The sequence below is a fragment of the Sapajus apella genome, unplaced genomic scaffold, assembly GCF_009761245.1.
Source record: "Sapajus apella isolate SASKATOON/1434 unplaced genomic scaffold, GSC_monkey_1.0 scaffold22, whole genome shotgun sequence".
Classification (NCBI taxonomy): domain Eukaryota; kingdom Metazoa; phylum Chordata; class Mammalia; order Primates; family Cebidae; genus Sapajus; species Sapajus apella.
The window spans coordinates 12,820,976-12,839,245 of NW_022436962.1; the positions used below are offsets into that span (position 1 = coordinate 12,820,976).

General features: G+C 46.9%; 1 protein-coding gene across 3 annotated transcripts in view; it reads left to right on the forward strand.

Moving 5' to 3' along the window:
* The first annotated feature begins 5,960 nt into the window (after positions 1–5,960).
* The window catches only part of CAMK1G (calcium/calmodulin dependent protein kinase IG), a 30,662-nt gene continuing 18,352 nt past the window's right edge, over positions 5,961–18,270 (forward strand). The window contains exons 1-2 of one of the 3 annotated variants that reach the window (XM_032289106.1): positions 5,961–6,069; positions 17,124–17,244. In XM_032289106.1, coding sequence (XP_032144997.1) covers positions 17,153–17,244 — 92 coding nt within the window. In that variant the 5' untranslated portion in view covers positions 5,961–6,069; positions 17,124–17,152. Of the gene's footprint in view, positions 6,070–6,091; positions 6,231–6,813; positions 7,061–17,123; positions 17,245–18,270 lie in introns of those variants that run through there. The other 2 variants (XM_032289107.1, XM_032289105.1) reach the window with 2 other exon arrangements.

Genomic DNA, 18,270 nt, shown 5'->3' on the forward strand with positions numbered 1-18,270 from the left:
AAGGCCAAGTGGGAAGAGCTGATACCTTCCTCCTTGGCAGAGTGGCCATGAGGATCCACCCAGAGATCCTTGGATGAATGGCCCACGCCTAACACCCAACTCTCTGCAGCATCTAAAGAAATTGGAAGATGCAACACAAACCAAAGAATGGGCCATTCTGTACATTCTTCAGGATTCTGTGTGTCCAGGGGGGCAGCCCATGGTAAGCCTGATATGGTTTGGCTGTGTCCCTACCCAAAGCTCATCTCAAATTGTAGCTCCCATAATTCCCACATGTCCTGGGAGGGGCCCAGTGGGAGGCAATTGAATCATGGGGGCGGGTCTTTCCCATGCTGTTCTCGTGATAGTGAATATGTATCATGAGATCTGATGGTTTTATAAAGAGGAGTTCTCCTGCACAAGTTCTTTCTGTTTGCCTGCTGCCATCCATGTAAGACGTGACTTGCTCCCCTTTGCCTTCTGCCATGATTGCAAGGCCTCCCTAGCCACATGGAACTGTGAGTCCATTAAACCTCTTTCCTTTATAAATTACCCAGTCTCCAATATGTCTTTATTAACAGCATGAGAACAGACTAATACAAAGCCCATGTACTTATTATCCATTGTGCTCCTCCTCCCTTCCACGGTTTATGCTGTCAAACCCAGGACACACCAGAAAACTCTCATTTTTAGGATTTATTTAGCCCTTCAACTTTCAGGACTTTGTGGAAGTACTGCGGTCACTGAAACCTGGTTTCTACCTTCCGAGAGCTTATCATCTAAGGGGTAACCCTGACATGTATCACGCCAATTTTACCCCTAGCGGAGTAGGGCAGGTGTCATTGCAGAGATGCAAGAGCTTTGAGAGAAGAGAGAGAGAGTCATCCATTTTGCCTGTGGACTCAGGGAAGGATGCTCAGGAGAGGACGCTTTTTAAAGATCCAGCTCCAATAAAAAGATGAGCATTTCGCAGGCTGCAGGAACAATGTGGTCCAAGACACAGCAGTGTAACGTGTCTATTCCTGGAAGTACTAGCAGTCTGGTGTCTTATTTTTAACATAAATAATACTAAAGCAGTGAGTCTTGCATTGATTCATGCCCATGAGCCAGCCCATCTCTACGGTCCTATAATTTCCATTCCCTCTAGCCCCCATTCCCTTATCACGAGCACATTCTATTCTCTGTTATCCAACCTCCAACTGGAGATATGTTTTGAAATAAGCAATAATTGCTCTTTGGTGGCCCCTCTTCCCCCTCATTATCTTTCCCATCATGCCTTCAAGGCCTTGTACAATCTGCTCCTTTTCCTGCCTCACCAACTGCCTTTTGGCTACTCCTCCACTGTTCTCCCTGCCCAGTCACAATGCACTACTCTCTCTCCCCAACAGGTATGGCTCCTTTCCACCCCAGGGCCTTTACACAAGCCATTTTTGTTTTGTTTTGTTTTGTTTTTCTGATTTCTCATGTAGCAAATTCTTTCTCCTGATACATTTTCCCTTCCCTCTACCACCCTGGCACATCACCATGTCTTATCATTTGGCTGTCCAGAAAGCTCAATCTGGAGAGCTAATTAAATGTAAAGGACAATGCAGAAAGGAGGTGACATAAGAATCTGCTCTTGGACAGAGGAAGGATAGCTCTGTCCTCACGAGCCCATCTCCCTTTTCTCCTCCTTATACCAAACCTTAAGAGGACCGTTACTTTGTTTACTTGCAGGGGTAAGCATGGTCCGATGGGAGTGTTAGAGGTAAATATCAGGTTCCATATGGCCACTTTCCCCTTTGACAACGTCGCCTGTGACATTGCAAAGCTGTCTCATCATTTCTAGTATGGATTTTGTGTAGGTATTCAAATCTCTGTGTTTTCTTAATTCTACCACACCCACCACTGACACCTCCCAAATCTGGTCCCACTCATCTTTTTGCAGATTCTACTTTTCCTATAAAACCTTTCCTGATATCTCCAGCCCACAGCAATCTTTCCACAATCCTAGCTCTGGGAATTACATAAGTTAATAGTGCATTTTCTAGCTATTGAATGATCTCCAATTGTTACTCTGTGGTTTGTCTTGTCTCCTGTCCTGTGCACATAGTTGATGTTTTATAGATATTTGGTCAAATTGTCAATTGAGAAAAACATAGAGACAAGGCCATTAAAAGAATATGAACCGTGTAATCCCAGCACTTTGGGAGACTGAGGCAGGCAGATCATGAGATCAGGAGATTGAGAACATCCTGGCTAACACGGTGAAATCCTGTCTGTATTTTTAAAAATTACAAAATATTAGCAGGGCATGGTGGCACACACCTGTAGTCCCAGCTTCTCAGGAGGCTGAGGCAGGAGAGTCACTTGAACCCAGGAGGCAGAAGTTGCAGTGAGCTGAGATCATACTACTGCACTCTAGCTTGGGCAACAGAGTGAGACTCCAACTCAAAAAAAAAAAAAAAGAATATGAACTGGACAAAACTGCAGCCATGCATGTGCATGTGCATGTCTTTGTGTATGTGCATGCTTGTACCTGTGCTGTAATACCAAAAGCTCTCTTGCACATCTGTGAGAGACATTACTGAATGCCCCCTCAGATCTTTAGTCATCTGTGCTAATATTTGAGCAATGGGTGCTCTGCCTCCCCTCTAGGCTTCCAGTGATTGGCAGATGGCCCTGTCGGTGCTTGAGAAGAGACTTGGCTTCTGACCTCATCATCAAGAGGCAATGCTTTCTCTTCTAGCACCCAACATCTGCTGAACCTATTTCTGTTTCTGCAGCAGATAATTCATTCCTGGCTCTGTGGCTTGCCAAGGCCAGCAGTGTGCAGGTGAATTGGAGGGAACAGGAAGAAAGAGAGAGGATTCTGGTGGTCTGATGACAATAAGCAATCCCTTGCCGAATTCATCCTTTCATTGGCGTGACTTACAAGTGCAGAGTTGACTGATCCATGTACTTGGACGGTAAAAATTGTATGAACATGGGAACTAGGTCTGGTTTCAGATCCCCAATACTCAGTATACAGTCAGTACTTGATACATATTTAAGGAATTAGTATACATGTGTGTGTGCTGGGAAAGTCTTCAGAGAAGCAGAATTCAGTTTCCACTAGAGATAAATTTTGTACTGCGTGTCAATGCTCATGGGCTTTACTTGGCTATCTTAGGTTGTGATAAACTCCCCAGCTCCTGAGTGTGCAAACAGGAGGAGGATAGCAGCTTAGTCGAATGCTCTACCCAGAGAGTCTAGGCAATAAATGGGATGTTGGATCAAAAACAATAATATGCTATTATTCTTACTTTCAATGCTAATGATAGTTACCATTTATTAAGTACTTACTGTATATACCAATAATTAGCAAATCATATCTTATTTAGTTATGATGACTAACAAAGACCTTTCTATCCCTTAGGTCTGATAAATCTACCACGTCCAATAAATATTTGCAGAGCCAGCCACAGAAGGAGGAAGGAGGACAGAAAGAAAGAGGGGCAAGAAATACGGGCAGAATCACGGCCCTTAAACAACTCGCAATTCAAAAAAGGGGACAGGAAACAGACTAGAATTCAAGGCAGAAAAAGATGAAGAATGAAGTAGAGTTGTAGACAGAGTTTTGGGAGCCGTCCAAAGGAAGAAGTGATCAGTTCTCAGAGGGGGAGGGAATCTTAGAAGGCTTCCTGGATATGGATTTTTTTGAATCTATAGTATTTCTACAGACAGAGAATGAGGAAGGGGCATTTTCTTAACCAACAGATCAGGATAAATGAAGGTCGGGTGTTCTGGTGTGAGTGTTTTGTTAGAAATCAGTATTTCATATGGTGTGGCTGGAGTGTCACATGGGTAGAAAGAAATGCAGTGCAGGGCGGATAGTTTTGTGTCCGATCCTGGAATGCTTTCAGTGATGGGCCGAAGTGTTTGGATTTTATTCTGTAGACAATGAATGTTTTTGATGAGGAAGCAACATGTTTTATTGAGGTAATCCTAGAATGAAAGTTACATTGTAGAGTGTCTAAGTCTATTCAGGGTGCTGTAACAAAATATCACAAACCAGCGGCTTATAAACAGCAGAAATATATTTCTCACCATTCTGGAGGCTGGAAGTCCAAGCAAATCCAATGCCTGATACACTTCCTGATTCATAGAAGGCATCTTCTCTTTGTGTCCCATATAGTGGAAGGGCAATGCAGCTCTCCGGGGTCTCTTTTATAAGGGCACTAATTCCATTCACAAGGGCTTCACCCTCATGATCTAATCACCTCCCCAAAACCCCATATTCTAATATCACCATGCTGGTGATTAGGTGTCAGCATATGAATTTGGATGGGAATATTCAGACTGTAGCAGATAAAGAATGATCAGAGCTAAAATTTATTAAGTGCTTACCATGTTCTAAGCAACTTGCATTCTCTCTTGCTCCACCCTACTAGTGTGTGAAATAAGTTTAACTATTATGTCATTTTACAGGTGGGAAAACTGAGGCACAGAGAGGTTAAGCCACTTTCCCAAGGCCCCATAGCTGTCAATGGAAGACTCAGGAATCCAACCTAGAAGTCTTCCCCAGAGCCACTTTTAACTATCCTACCTCACCACCTTACCCTATCCTATCACAATTCTATCTGGGTGAGAGGATGAGGGCCTTGACTGAGATTGTAGATGTGAGTATTTGGCAGCATTCACATAAAGAAATACCATAATAACCGTGGTCAGCTATAGAGGGCAATGTCAAGGTCAAGGGACAGATAAGGAGTAGAAGGGGGTGACACATCTCAATGTATGCCTTTTAATATGGTCCCTTTCTTGGCCATATGAATGTGGTATTTATTCAAATAACGTAAGACAACACAAAAGGAAGGGTACAATTTAAAAGCTAATTTCAAGGAACAAATGAAAGTGCGTAAGAGCTGAATGGGCTTGAAAGACAAATGAAACAGGCAACACAAACAGAGCAAACACTGGAGTTTCTCACTTGAGTGTTTGGAAGACGGTAGCCCATTATCCGAGCTGGGGAAAACTGGAGGAGAGTAGGTTTGAGGGTGGCCATAACACATCCACCCTTGTTTGTAGGTGACAGTGAACATTTGGATGCTGAGGTTGAGGATGACATCCAGGTGGGGTGTTGACTGGGGAGATTCTTATGAAGATGGTAATAGACACCGTGAGTAGATGGTAACCTTAGGGGGAGAGTAGAGAAGGAGAAAACAAGAGAGCAGATGACAAGAGGTTAAAGAATTCTGCACTGAAGGGGCAGCCCCCGAGGAGCTAAGATGGAGACTGTGAAGCCTTGGACAAGGGGCAGGAGGGAGAGATGAGTGCAGGAGACAGAGGGAACAGAGATTTTCCAGAGGGGGGTGATTTCCCGGGGTCTCATGGGTTAGGACTGAGACAGTTTTGGAGATCAGAATGTTGAACTTCTGGAGGAGAGAAGACATGTCAAAGATATTGGGTGGGGCCGTCCAACAGAGGGGGGTCCCCTGTGGGACATCCAAGGCCTTTTCTCCCTGTTTCTCTGTAAGAGATAACAAGCAAGGTGGAGGCTGAGATGTCTTCAGTCCCCACATGTCAGCCAGTGTAGATGTTCTGTTTTCAGAGAGGTGTTTTTATACAACACACACCAGCATCTGAGTGATTAAAAGGGAAACTGAGGTAGACAATCCTAGAAAGCTTCTCTGATTTTTTCCTGTCATCACCCATTCAGGATAATGGGAACCTATAATCTAATGTTTTTGTTTTTTATTCTTCCTTTCTGTCTTTCCATCACACACATCAATGCAAACACAATTGCACGCATGCACACACACACACACACACACACGTGTGCGTAGACACACACACCAGGCAAAAATCCACAAGCATTTTTCTGGATGAGACTCATTATTGCTCACTGGGAGGGAGGGAGAGCAGAGCCCTGGAAAGGAAAGAGAGATGCAAGCCACCCTAGCTACTTTTACTCCCCTTTAAGCCTGCATAGTTACGGTCCTGGGAAAGAAAACTCCTGCATTCCTCCCCTTTAATTGGGTTTATTGTTAAAGCACTGGAGCAGCTAGTCCTCACAGACCTGTAGGAGCTGGAGTGGGAGCCCAAGCAGGATTCTTCCTAAGTCCCTGGGTAAGACGAACCTGCTTTTTTTCTTGGCTTCAGGGGGTCTCCTTGCTCAGTGGGAAGCGTGCAGCACCTGGCGAGTGGATTTGAAGAGCCACTTTGTAAGCAGCTTGGGCATTTATTTCAGCCCCAATTCCAGTCTTCCCTGACTCTTTTGGCATCGTAAGGTAAGTTGTAGCTGTCTTGGAAAATAAGTCTGAATGGGGTCTGGATGGAGCCATCTGTCCATCGTTCCTGGGCTGGCTTGAATGAAAGCCTTTTGCACTTCTGGGCAGGGAAAAGGGAGAAAAATATCTTTATGTGCCCCTCCTTCAGTGCCTGCATTCTAGGGACAAGCCTCCAGGCTCTGTGCCCGGAGGGACCCCGTCCTTCTGCGGGGGGTGTCAGGACTTCCAGCTCTCTTGCACCCCTCCCTCCTGCTCAGCCTTCATCTGTTAACCTCTCTGATCCCATCCATCAAATAAGATAATGCCCTCTCTGCCCACCTCTTTGAGTTAATGAGAGGATTAGCAGAACCAGGTGGCAAAAGATTTGTAAACAGCCTGTGGCTCTGCAAAGCTAAGGAAGAAGAATCAGCCTCAGTCCCTGCTGGAGGGGTCTGTGGACAGGTTTCAGGCTCCCTGTCCCGGCCGCGTTAAGATGCAGAACACGGCCGAGCTATCACTGTCAGTCATAAGACAGCTCCTTCACCTTCCTCAGGGGCACGTCTACCTCCCTTCTGTTTTTAAACTTCCTTAGTTTAGCTCTCAGGTGAAGATCTTAAAAGGAGATCTGGATTCACCAGCACCACCACCCCCATCCACGCTGTGGCCCCTTCTCTCCACGTAACTTTGACGCACAAAACATTAACCCTGAGGCTCCCGGGGGCGGCTGCCAGGGCTCGCGCGCGTCTGGCTGCAGTGCTTGGCTGGCCAGCCTCTTGCTCTGGAGTCAGATAAATTGATCATGAGGAAAATCTCTGAGAAGGGTCAAGAGAGTCAAGCAGATTCTGCCTTAGGTAAGAAGATGATCTTTTCCAGATCATAGGCTGGACACAGAACAAGGCCCCTGTCATTCCTGCTGATCCAAGCTTAACCAGAGCCAAAGATGAGACCCACCTCTGAAACAGGCTATAACATAGAGTGCTTAGTAATACCTGATACGGGGACACACTTTACAGTTTGTAATGTGCTTTTACTTAATCAGCTTTAGGATGATCCCGTCAGATGGTGTGGCGTGTATTATTTCCTTCTTAGTACAAATGAGACCAATGAGGCTCAGAGGTTAAATGGTTTGCCTGGGGTTGCAAAGCTGGTGATGGTGGTGGCATTTGAACCCAGATCTGTTGATGGGTTCAGTGATGCTGCAGATTGCTCTGGTGTGTGTGTATGCGCGTGCTTATTTAGAGTACTCTTCAGAAAGTACTCTGGGAAAGAAGCTTGAGGTTAGAGTGAGAAATGGTTTGAGCTGGAGCCATGAGAGGATTGGGGCAATAGACATGCTGCCTCCAGCCTCGATGCTGAGAAATCTGACTGCTTTGGGGATTCAGCCTTTTCCAGATTGTCCAAGCCATGTGTTCCCAGGGGAATCAATCAGATGTTAGGATGGCATTACAGCATCATGAGGATGAGGGTGGAGAGAGTGACATCCCAGCAACCGCCACCAGGAAAGAGGCAACAGGTTATGTGGTAGAGTGATGAGGAGACTAGCGCTGGAATCCAGTCCAGTTCTATCATTCACTGTCTGTTTGATTTGGGGGATTTTTCTGAACATTTCTACTTATCAGTACCTCAGCTGTAAAATCCGGTTACCTTGAAAGGTGGCTGTGGCATTGAACAAGATAATGTATGCAAAGTGCCTAGTGCAGTGCCCCACCCATGTGCCTGGTCCGGGGCAGCGGGGATACTACAAAGCTTGGGAGCCATTCTACCTGGAAGTGAAAAGCATCCCCTCCTAAGAAGAGAGCGCCTTCCTCACTCCCTCTCCCCCATACACACGCACGCAGGGCCAGAAATAAATTGCCACACGAGTGCGCGCGAGTGGCGGTGCCCAGCCGCAGCCTGCCAGCGCCAGCGAGTGAATGAGCTGCTGCATGAATGAGGGGGAGCGGCTGAGTCTGCAAACAGGCTGCGTGCCTGGCGCTACAACTGCAGGCGCGCCGCTACGGTCAATGGCGAGGGGGTTGGGGCTGAGTGGGAACGGCTGCCAGCAAGACAGCAAGCTGGAGCAGGCAGGAGACTGCATGGACTGTCCGTGATTGCCAAACCCATGTCCTTGGAGGAAAGGCTGATAACTCAGAGCTTCCTGACACAGCCCTTCGTCCTGAGTTCAGCCTGTCCTTCCTTTTGCACTCCATCCCTGGTGGGGAAAGATCCCTCCTCTCCCCTTCTGGGAGCCACAGGAGAGTGCCGGGCTGGGAGGCTTAATAGTAATGAGCATCCAGGCTGTAGGAAGGAGGCGCCTCTTGCAAGGGATTAGGCTTGAAGGCAGTGTGTGACACACAGTCAGCAATAACCTTGAAAACTCCTTAGAAAAGTGCCCCACTGGAGACCTGCATACTGCCCAGGAAAAAAAAAAAGTATTATTTCCTCTCACATTGCAACAGTTCCCAGTTTTCTTGGTTGAGTACCAGAAGAAGTAGTTGGCTTGCATTTAGAGCTATGATGTATGAAAAATCATTTATCTTTAAACACTGTAGAATCACAGTGAGATGAGATGCTCACACTGTGAAAGGCATGTGGGAGCTTGGGACCAGATGAAGGAACAGCAGATTCCTGTGTTGTCCTGTGCTCACCCCTGTTTAAATCTTTGTTTCCCTTTCTCTTTCCCCATTCTCACTGTTTGATTCATGTGCCTATAATGTGGACCCACTGCATGGCACTTCAGAGGCTGCAAACTGCTTTTGTGCCCATTGAAGCATTAGACCTCCAAAGGAATGCTGAGAAATAGAGCAGGGATCATTATTATTCCCATTCAGCAGATGAGGAAACCGAGGCCCAATGTGCTTAGGAGCACACTAAGAATAAGCAACATACTCTGCTCTCTACAATGGCCCTAAAGAATGATCTTCACATCCTCTATAAGAAGCACACAATAAGCCATTATGTGTGCTTATTGTGTGCTTCTTATGGTTTGTCACTGCTAAAAGAGTGATTTTGTTAAACTTAAATATGGGTTTGCGCCTTAAATAAACTGCAGGCAACAATTCAAAAACCTTCCTGGGTCATTTTGTGAACAGAAATTGGCACGCAGAGTTGGTCTTTGAAATGCAGAATGGCAATGGCAAAAGAGCGGGAAATGGAGTGGGTAGTTTTTGCAGTTTCTTTCCACCCAGAAGTCTCCTGAAGCCTTTAGGGTCCAGAGCCTGGGCTTTGGCAAGCTGATGAGCCACATGGGTTGCAGTTCTGACACAAGCCCAACCATTCACTTGTGACACCGGAGGAGGTTGGGACTGTGACCGATGGCAGAGGGCTGCTAGAAATTTCATCTGTCCCTCCAAAATATGAAGAATCACAAAGCATTAGAGATGGTGTAGTCTACATTTTCCAAAGTATGCTCTGAGAAACCTAGATCCCCTGGACACTAATATTAGTGTTAAAAGAGGAAAGAATTTTACTATCTACTAAATTTGGGAAATGCCAGATTAAACAGCTGTAAGCATGCGTCTTTAATGGTCCTCCGAGCCTTTATTAAGCTAATGTGGATTATGAATCTCCAAGAAGGGGGCCAGAGGAGGTAGCAAGTCCACCCTGCTCAAGAGTCACCCAGCAGTAATATACTGAAAAGCAAACTTCAGGGAACTTTAATCTAGTCCGATCTCCTCTGTTCACCAAAGAGGAAGATGGAAACTCAGGGATGTATAGTGATCTGCTTGGGGCTACACAGCTCCTGGATGTCAAACCAAGACTGGAACAAGCCTGGGTTATTTCTAGTGTTCTTTCAATCCAGTGGATGATATACAGTCCAATATGGGCCAGAGTCTAGAAAATTGTGGGACCCAGGCAAGAAAACTTCCCAACTTTTGCCTTTTACCCCTTTGTAACCAAACACTGTACATATTTCCATGATTTCGTGTGTCCCAGCCTGCAGGCAGAAAGCACATTCTTATTAAAGATGATCCAACCGATAACCTCCCTCCCAAGGCCCAAAGGCCTTTCTGAGTCATGCTCCCAAAGAGTGGAAAGACCTAGAAGCAGAGACTATAAAGCAGTCTTAGGGTAGACGGATTCCTCTAAGGTCAGTAAAAGAGCTAGTCATGATCTAGAAGGCTCTGAGCCTGCTCACTATGCCCCAGAGTGATTCATGCCTCTTTGTTCAGAAGCCCCTAGTAACAGCACTGGCAAAAGGAGGGTGACTCTTCCCATAGATAGAATTGAGAACCATTATCTGTGGGGTTGAAGAGGTGCTACTCAAAGATGCTCTCCTTCCCTGTCTGTATCTCCTCTGGTTTGTCCATGCCCAGTTGTGAACACTATTATTGTTCCTGCACTGTACATACATTGAAATGGAGTGGGGTGGCGTGGGGTGAAGTGGGGTGGAGTGGATTGGATGGAAAGCCTTTGGATTATAACGTGATGCTTCTAAGACTCTGGATCACCTAATTAGGAAGGTAACACTTTTAAGCTGTTAGCCCAGCTGATTCATTTAATAATCACCTTGGGGCAGGTCCTGAAATGGCTGCAACTCAAATAGGAATCTTTGGGTAGGGAGGCCACATGGAGAGTGGGGCAGAAGTAAGAGTCCAGACAGAGAATCCAGGCAGTGTGGGGTCATGAGGTGACCTGGCAGTTTTTGGGTATATGACAGCAGTGAGGCGGCCCTGCAGACAAGCCTCATCTGCCTGAGAGTTCTGTCTGGGGAGAGTGATGCTCCCTTTACCAAATGAAGCTGGAGAAAGAGGAAAGACAGAGAAGCTCCACGGAAGGAGCACCTGCCTCCTGGGCTCACAGCCCAAGCATCTCTCACCGCCATCTCATATACAGGCATCACACGGCCTGCCACTAGGAACATGGAAAGGGCTGTACACAGAGGCAGAGTCACCCCAAGGCTGTACTGCCAGCCCTTTAGGAAGAACTTTCCCCTCTGTAGCCTCCTTCATAGCTGCAGAATTTTCCCCCAAGAGGCCAGGAAGACCATCCAAAAATACACTGAAGCACTAACCAGGAGGCAGGTACAGCACGAAGCCCAAGGGAGACAAGCTAGCCAAAGTCTTTGTGTGGAGTTACTTTCTATAGAAGAGATCAACCTCAAACAAATAAACAGGGTGCTTTGAGATTGTCACACGTATTATAGAAGAAAGCACTGGCTCACCTGAGAGAGAGTAACTTTGGGTGTGGATAAATGGACTCCAGGTAGAATGGTCAGGAAGAGCCTTGTCTAGTGTCCCAGGAAAGTTCTTCCGACCAAGAACTGGACACAGATCCCTCCCAGGCACTACTGTCCCTGAAATGATGACAACAAAGAAGCCAAGCAGATTTGGCCTTCTGTGGCCATTCCACCCTCTCCTGCTGCTGTGCCATGGACAGAGCCTCACAGCGAGGACTACAGGGAGGGAGGCCCTGCTTCGGTCTCTTCCCAGGGCTCGGCTCGTCTTGCTATAGGTTCCTGTCTAACGCAATATAAAGAATACATCCACCCACCTTCCATACGCATCTTAAGTCTAACTCCTCCACAGTGCCCTCCCCAATCAACCCAACCCCAAGGTTTTCTTTCTCATTCACTCATTTAGCAACCATGGGCTGGACCTTTAGTGAGTGCCAGGCACAGTAGTAGGTTCCAGGATTTCAAAGATGAGTAACACATGGTGCCTGTCCTTCAAGCAGACTGGCCTGCATTCTTAGCTCCTTATTTATATATCTCTATTTGGTCTTCATAACTTGATTGTAAGCACTTTTAAGGCCAGGCTCCTATCATAAAAATGTCTATTTATACTCCAAAGGGTATACAAAGGAAGTACTCAATAAATGCATGTTGAATGAAGGAGTATTACCTCCACAACTCAAAGATAGTCCCATGAATAAGGTTATTTTCTTTGCCAGGAACCATTTTTGCAGAATATTCTTGAGAATCTTGCCCTGTTGAGGCGCAAGGCGCCTGAATCAGCCACGAAGCCAACATCCTCCACGTCTCCTGAGCTATTGATGTGAAATCAGCCCTAAATCTCAGAGAAATCTGTGGCGGCTGCTCCTGAGCTTTGAAACCCAATGGAAATTGTTGCCAGAAATAGAGTGAGAGGCGGGGAGTACTTTGGAAACAAATGAGAGCAATATTGGAGCTTCAAGCTCCTTAGAATTTGTTTTCTTTTCCTCTGAAAGGGCCTAGATTACACAAGTCAAGAGAGGAGGGGGAGGACTTTAGCAGAAAGAAGCAATGTGCAGCCATGGAAGGAACGTGGGCACCCCTTTCAAAGCCCGCCGTTCAGACCTCCACCACGCAGGGCATGGGGGTCCTGAGGCGATTGCTGCAAGGTTACAGAGGGGTGGGAAGGAAAATCCAAAGGTATGGGGGTTTCAGATCTGGGCCTTTGAGTTTTCTGCATTGCACTGAAGACGGAACTAAATGGTTAGAATTCAGTGTATGGGAGGAGGGGTGGGCGGGAAAGATGTTTTCTTATAGCCTAGCTTCAGCTAAGAATACTATGTTTTTAAAGCTATTTAAGAGCGAAGGGAAAGAAGGAACAGTGAGTACAGATCTGCTAATGAGGTGGTGCAGCCTCCTGGAGAACAGGCTGTCATTCCATGGGAGCTCCGGAAGGGGGAGTGATGGACACCAGGCTCTTGGTCCCAGAGCTGGAAGACAGCCCTTGATTGGCTCCTTACCTGGAAAAGCAGCATCTACAGCCCCGTTGTTCTGTGGAGAGGGGAGAGAGAGAGGGTGGGGGAGGCACAAACGCAGTTGATTTTGCCTTGTTAAATGTTCAAACCTTTGCCCTCATCCCCTACATTCAAGGCTTCCCAGCAGCAGTGTATCGACACAGCAAGAAGTATTTTTGATGCCCCCTGGAGACTGGGTCAGCTAAATGAGACTCTTTAAACCTCATAAGATTAACATGCAATAATGGACAATCTCAAATTTGGAGTACCCCATTTTTCTTTTTGTAGCCTGGTAGAGTGAGAGTTCATGCATTCTAGACACTAAGTACCCTCATATGTGGAAGCTGCTAGATTTGGGGCTCAGGATCTACAGAAAGGCATCTGGCTAAAGATATCCCCGTAGTCTTATATTCCATCCTCCTCAAAGGGAGCCCCACCAGTCAGGGTCCATTTGTCTCCACCTTGTGTACTGTGCCTTCGAAGTCAAGTGTCAGCCCACCACTGCCGGCAAGACCTCCTCTGGCCAGTGCCTGCTGGGTCCCTCCAGGATCCCACCCTGCCAAGAGGAGCACATCAGTGAATGGGCCAGAAGACCCAAGCACAAGCTACTGGATGAATATTCAACAAGATTGATCATGAAGGAGTTTCTCATATGCATTTTAAAATAATAAATAGCCACCAATTATTATATAGCCAGGTTGCAACTTCCCACACTATACTAAAATGTACACCAAAATATCCAGCTTCCTTGTTTCTTATAAATCTTTCTCATGAACTTCCACCCCATCAGGCAGCAAAAAGGGAAATGGGGAACTTTACATTTGAATTTGTCCGCTGTAGCATATCAATCTCCCTTTGGCTGTCAAGAGTCTCATTTAGCTGACCGTGTGCCTTTCAGGAAGACACACAGTCTTAAGACGGCCTTTCCTCTTTCTGCTCTACTTCAAGATGGCATTTTATGTTGAAAGGTATTTACCTGACTTTGTTGTCATATGGGAGAAAGGGGCCTCAGACTTTTCAGAGACTCTGGATTCCACAGTCCTCTGGATCTCATCAGAAGCTGACTAGTGACCTCTGAGATATGACTGGTCCCATTGGCTCATGGGGATCATGCTGAGATACTCTACTAAAGGCCCTTAGCCCAGCTGTTTGCTTATCTGAAAAGCTCTAATCATCACTGTCTCCTCGCCAACCCCAGCAGGCTGGCCCTGACCTGCTCTACATCCCCTCATAGGGCCATGAGCAGTGATGAGCTGGTAAATGTTTAATGACAGGTCTTGGGGCAGGGGGGAGGTGGAGTCAGGGAGAAATCCTGATTGTAGCTGTTGCCACTATCCCTGGTGTAAATACTCCTATTAGTCCAGGAGTGGTGGCTCACACCTGTAATCCCAGCACTTTGGGAGGCTGAGATGGGAGGGTTGCTTGAGCCCAGGAGACCAGCCTAGGCAACATAGTAAGACCCTGTCTTTGGAAAAAATTTTAACATTAGGCAGGCGTTGGGATGTATGCCTATAGTCTCAACTACTAGGGTGGCAGAGGTAGGAGGATCACTTCAGCCCAGGGGGTTGAGACTGCAGTGAGGAATGATCACAGCACTGCACTCCGGCTTGGGCAATAGAGCAAACTCTGTCTAAAAAAAAAACAAAAACCTCCAGTACTCCTACTGTGGTCACTTTCTAGCTGCCAATGTAACACCAGAGATGTACAGAGCTGACTCTCATGAGCGGGCATGAGCTGGCCCTAGGGAGCTTTCGGAATCTCTGCCCATCATGTGGCACTGTCTCAACTCACCTCGTCCCTCGAGGCCTCCCCATGATTCCTCATTGCCCTCTTAGATGCGGTTGCAGGCAGAGGTCCTCCTAGGCTTACAGCCTCCCACCAGCAGGTCCTGGTAAGCCACCCCATCCATGTCACCGGTCTCCCTATTCCTGAACAGATGCTCTACTCCAAGAGGGTGAAAGCAAAGATCTGTGCTTCTGAAAACTACACCATCTGTCTCCCATCCCCTTTCCAGGATCCACTTGGACCAAAAGTATCCATCTTTCCACCTCCTCTTCCCCTCTGCCAAGGGCCTTGCTTGTATCACATTCTTTTTATTCCCAGGGCTCTAAGTCTCATAGTCATGTTTTAATGGCAGAAGAGGTTTCCCTCTAGTCCATGGAACTGATTTTACCACGAGTCCTCCAGATGTGGATTACCAGGAATGAAATACATCAATAAATGTCTCTAGAATATTATCTCTGTTACAACTGTTTATCACTGTAGCAGAACAGAAAAATAAAAATAAAAAAGAAACATAATTGTTTATCATGTATGATGCAATGTCTCTGTGTGTGCCATTTCATTTAACCTTTACCGTATCACAAAGGGTTTTGCCCCCACTTTACAGATGAGGAAATAGATTCCAAGAGGTCAGTAACTTGCCTGAGGCCATTTAACTGGTAACTAGCAGAGGTAAAATTGGAACTCAGGTTGACCTCCAAAACTGTGCTCTTCACCTAACGCTGAATTGTAGAGGAACAAACTTTCCTTTTGTTCAAAGGTTATTATAAATAGAAGCCCCATAGAGTCTACAGGTAGTTTTTCTCAAGTGGGGAAGGGAGGTCATTGCCCAAGAGGGACAGCCATTAGACACATTTTCCTATTTCTCCATCAGGTTCAAGGAGTATAAGGGAGAGGGTGTTGGCAGAAATGGTGTCTCACTCATCACTCCCGGACACCCAGTACCCTGCCATCAGCTGTTGGAGAGGGTAGGCAGAGTGGAATATCCAAAGGAACAGAGATTCCCTCCAGTCATTTTGCCCCACCCCAAAGATGTGTTTCTAGTATTCAAGCTCAGTCAGGTCACCCCCAGCCAACCCCAGATGCTCCTGCCAGAGACATGTGACTCCTTTTTGACTCTGTCGGCCCCACCATATGACACATCGCCTAATACTGTAGATAACTGGACTCCCAGAATACATCCCGGGTTCCTCCTCTCCTTCACTCCCATCTGGCCCGAGCCACCATCATTTCTCTCCTAGACTTCTGTCCCCTACCTGTTTTGTTTTCCATGCTGTGACTCCTGCCCCCTCCATTCCCTTCACAGATCAGCCAGCGTGAACTCTTTAAAAAAACCTCAATGGTGTAAGTAACTCCTCTGCTAAAAATCCTTCATGTTTTCCCATCTCGCTTAGAAGAAAATCCAATATCTTTAACCAGAGCCTACACAGCCCTTTATGGTTGGCCCCTGCCTGCCTCTGCCTGCCCACTCATCATCCCCCATCACACGGAGCTCACTCTGCCCCAGCCACGCCATCCCTTCAGGCTCTGGAGCACACCATGGTTTTTCCTCCCTTCGAGCTCTGGTACTTAATTTATTTTGTACCTTCACGTGCTGTTTGCTTGGTTGGGGCCTTCACAAACTTTGGGTCTCAGCTTAAATATGACCTGCTCAAGAGGCCTTCCCTGGCCTTTATCTGAAAAAGCCCCTTCCTGTTTATCTCTATGACAAACCCAGGTTTTTGCCTTTCATGGTTTTCCCCACACTTTGTAACTGTATATGTGTGACTTAATCGCCCATTGCCCGTCTCCTTCAGACTGGCAGCCCCATGAGGGCAGGGCCAGCGTCTGTATTGTTATCAGTATACGTCGGCACCTTGCACACTGTAGGTGCCAAATAAATATTGGTTGACTGTTGAATAAATGTGGTAACTCCAGAACTCTGATATAAATTTAGGACATGATTCAATTTAGATTTTCGTGAATAACTATTTGCCCAGCACTGTGCTAAATGTTGTAGGAGTTATAAAAACAGCACAATACTCATTCATTTAACCCATAACAGGTGGGAGAGAGGTACTAGTGAGAAAAATTGGGGGAGGTAGCAGAGTTGTGACATTAGAGAGAAAGCCTGGCTGACTCTATAATCTGAATAAACATTATGACTATCATCTGGGCAACATAGGACATGCCTTAGCCCAGCTCAGATCTCCTCAAGGTGGAAACTCCCAGGTTATCCACACGGGCACTCACTTTTGCTCTGATATGAGCATGCAGCAAGCATGGTGTGCATGTGGTAAGCATTCCATGAATTTATCATTGTAATTTTTAAAAGCAAGTGAAGAGATAGTTTTATTTTTGCCAATTACCCTGGTTTGCTCCTAATCCTTTCTTCTGATAATTACAGAAAGATGTATTTTAGATTCTTTTGCAGCCTGTTTTTATCTTGTTTGAGAAAGCAGCTGACCAGATCTTTTTTCTCCTCTTTTCCCCCTCCCTCCAATAAAGCATCCTCAGAAGCTTCAACTCTGGAGGCGATGGGTCGAAAGGAAGAAGATGACTGCAGTTCCTGGAAGAAACAAACCACCAACATCCGGAAAACCTTCATTTTTATGGAAGTGCTGGGATCGTAAGTCCTGGGACTGTGAGGCCGGGTGGGCTGGGCTGCCTTCAGTGGAAGGTTGGAAGAGTTCTTCCTGGCTGGCAGCAATTGATGAACTGGACTGAGGCTGCTGTGACTTAATTTCGATGACTTTAAGGGACTTAGGAAGAGTTTTGTGGCCTGGGGAATGGTGGGTGGAGTGGGTGGCAGGTACTTTGGGTAATACCAAAGATGATTTCATACACTGGAGCCCTCGGGGAATACCAGTCTCTTTCCCCCAGGGTTTGCCTCCTTCTGACCCACCTGCTATGACTCTATTCTTCTTCCAGATCTGTGACAGCTTGTGGGTTGTTGTCGCTGTCACAGGAGAGGGGAGCCGGAGAGCCCTTCTGGAGGTCCAGTGATCCTGGAACTTCCCCAGCCTCCTCCCCTAGCATCTTCATTTCTATCTTCAGGCCAGATCCATCTTCTGCTATAGCTGGAAGAGAAGGGGGTTTTGAGGCCTAGGGAGCTGCTGGGTCACGCACACCTGAATCAGCTCCCTGCACCACCATCCTCCCTCCTCCATATTTAAGTGCTTCAGCTGTGCTGTAGTCCATACCTCTGCCAGCCTGCAGGGTGTCTGTGCCTGCTCCTTGAAGATGATTACACGGCTGGCAGACCAGAGACAGCTTGTCTGGAGCTGACTCTCCACTTAGTCCTGCCTCTCCCCTGGGAGGCTGCAGACTCTGACGCAGGCTGGCAGCAGCTCCGGGCCACTGCCCTCCACCCCCTCAGAACCCCAGCTGGTCAGCTAATTAGTCTAGGCTAATTGGGCCTGGGCAGTGAGGAGCAGCTAGCGGGCTGTCCATCTGGGTAAGTTTTCTCTGCAGCCAATGCCACTTCACTTTGCCCTGACTAGGAAGCAGTGACCTCAGGCAATGATGGCCGCCCATGCTCGTGCTGTAGACAGAGAGGAGACTTCTGTGCCCTCCTGGCATAGGCAGGTTGTCAGGTCTTGCAGGTGCCGGAGGATCCCAGCAGTGTGATGGTCATGAGAGTATTGGCCTTCTA